We start from the raw sequence: 1,675 nt of genomic DNA on the forward strand, positions 1-1,675 counted from the left end.
GCTGAATTTATTCGGGTACAGGTGTAAGAAGTCTAGCTGTCTGTGGAAGTAGTGTAGTGTCACCGTGCTGACTTCTAGATCGACCTTATACAGAGCCAGACATCAGCTGGATCCCTGTGCTTGGAAACCACTAAAGCTGTCCACACTGGTTAGGGCATACTGCACTGAGTCAGAGTGACATTCAGTCCTACCAGAGGCCAATTACTCTTTCGTTGTATCATGGCCACAGCGGCTGTTTCTCAAAAGTGTCCTCTGAGCCATTTGTCGGCTTGAGGAAGCAACTCAAAGAACACTCCATACTGACGTTAACCTTGTCTTCAGAGAGAGCGAGCAGTATATTGTAAATCATACCATCCCCCAAACCAGACTTGCAGAGTTCAGCAAAGACAGGTAACAGCAACCTCCACACAGCACAGTCAACACAAAAACCCTACATCCCATGTGACGGGGAAGTAATGAAACATCCTCTGGCCCTTGACTGGATAATGAAGCAATGAAAACAGGGTGACTATCCAGAGAAGGCATGGCTGGTGGGAGAGGGAAGAATCGGGGAGGCACAGAGAGGCCTGGCACTCCGAGGCTTGTCAGGGAAAGGCAGTGGCCCTCACCTTTTCTTCTGGCATTTGGCTCATGGTACAGTCCCCAAACTGATTTTTAGAATAACTTGAGTCACTATGTAACAGATACTAAAAGTTGATATTCAAAGGTTTGGGTCAAACGGTGTATGCATTTATCAAACCTCAGTGAGTGTACGCTAAAGATGTGTGTATTTCATTGTATGTAAATTGTGCCTCAAAGGAAACACAGTGGTAAGAAAGGACTCTAGTTAAGAGCTGAGAGGCTGGATGGTGGCACGGCAGAGGAGCAGTGCTCTGTGAGGCTGGCCACATGGGAAGGTTCCAGGTTCGCATCCAGAGACATCCCTGGGCATGCCAGGTGCATGTGTGCCCATGATCTGGGGCTGGCTGAAGCTGGGTGCCCCTCTCTCTCATTCACGGAGGATAGGAACTTTAAAACATGTATGTATACAGTGCGGATGCATTGAGGGGAAATGTATAGATGTCTGTAATTTGCTTTAAAATGAACCCAAAAGATAGGACGATATGATTCATCTGTACAAATCAATATGTGATAAAGTATATGTAGTAAAACGTTAATGATCTCATCCGGGGTCTTCACCGTACAGTTCTTTCAAGTTTTCTGCATGCTCAAAATTTTATATAATGAAATGTTGGGAGAAAGTGGTATTGGCAAGGTGGAAACAGAATTATGTGGAATGCTCCAGAGGCACCCAGTAGATACTCATTGGGCAAATGAAATAAATCTCAGCACTCACTGGGGCTAGAAACTAAAGCATCTGTGTTTGCAGAAGGTCCTCGTGGTGGTGGCACCTAAAAAAGTCATAGTTGTCGAGACGCCAGCTGCTGTCCCCGCTCTGACCTAGTAGCCCTCATGTCTCATGGTCACCCGAAGCAGGTAAGGTGGCCTTCCATTGCTCCCAGTGAAGCAGTGATGGGACCAGACACGCAGCGGCTGCCTGCAATGCTGTGCGACCTGCCTTCCCACCAGGTGTCCCTGAACCGCGCGGAGCGACTTCCCCCCACCTGATCAAACTTCTTCTGCTTCTTTTCCAGGTTGGACACCAGTTGCCGCTGGTTGTCCAAATCGACGACCA

General features: G+C 47.8%; 1 protein-coding gene across 1 annotated transcript in view; it reads right to left on the reverse strand.

Annotated features, from left to right (window-relative positions):
• The window catches only part of MYH11 (myosin heavy chain 11), a 124,934-nt gene that overhangs the window by 16,749 nt on the left and 106,510 nt on the right, over window positions 1-1,675 (reverse strand). The window contains exon 33 of the mRNA XM_006146566.3: window positions 1,605-1,675. This exon is cut by the window's right edge and continues 16 nt beyond it. Coding sequence (XP_006146628.1) covers window positions 1,605-1,675 — 71 coding nt within the window. The remainder of the gene's footprint in view (window positions 1-1,604) is intronic.

Source organism: Tupaia chinensis, unplaced genomic scaffold (assembly GCF_000334495.1).
Source record: "Tupaia chinensis unplaced genomic scaffold, TupChi_1.0 Scaffold000182_1, whole genome shotgun sequence".
Classification (NCBI taxonomy): Eukaryota; Metazoa; Chordata; class Mammalia; order Scandentia; family Tupaiidae; genus Tupaia; species Tupaia belangeri.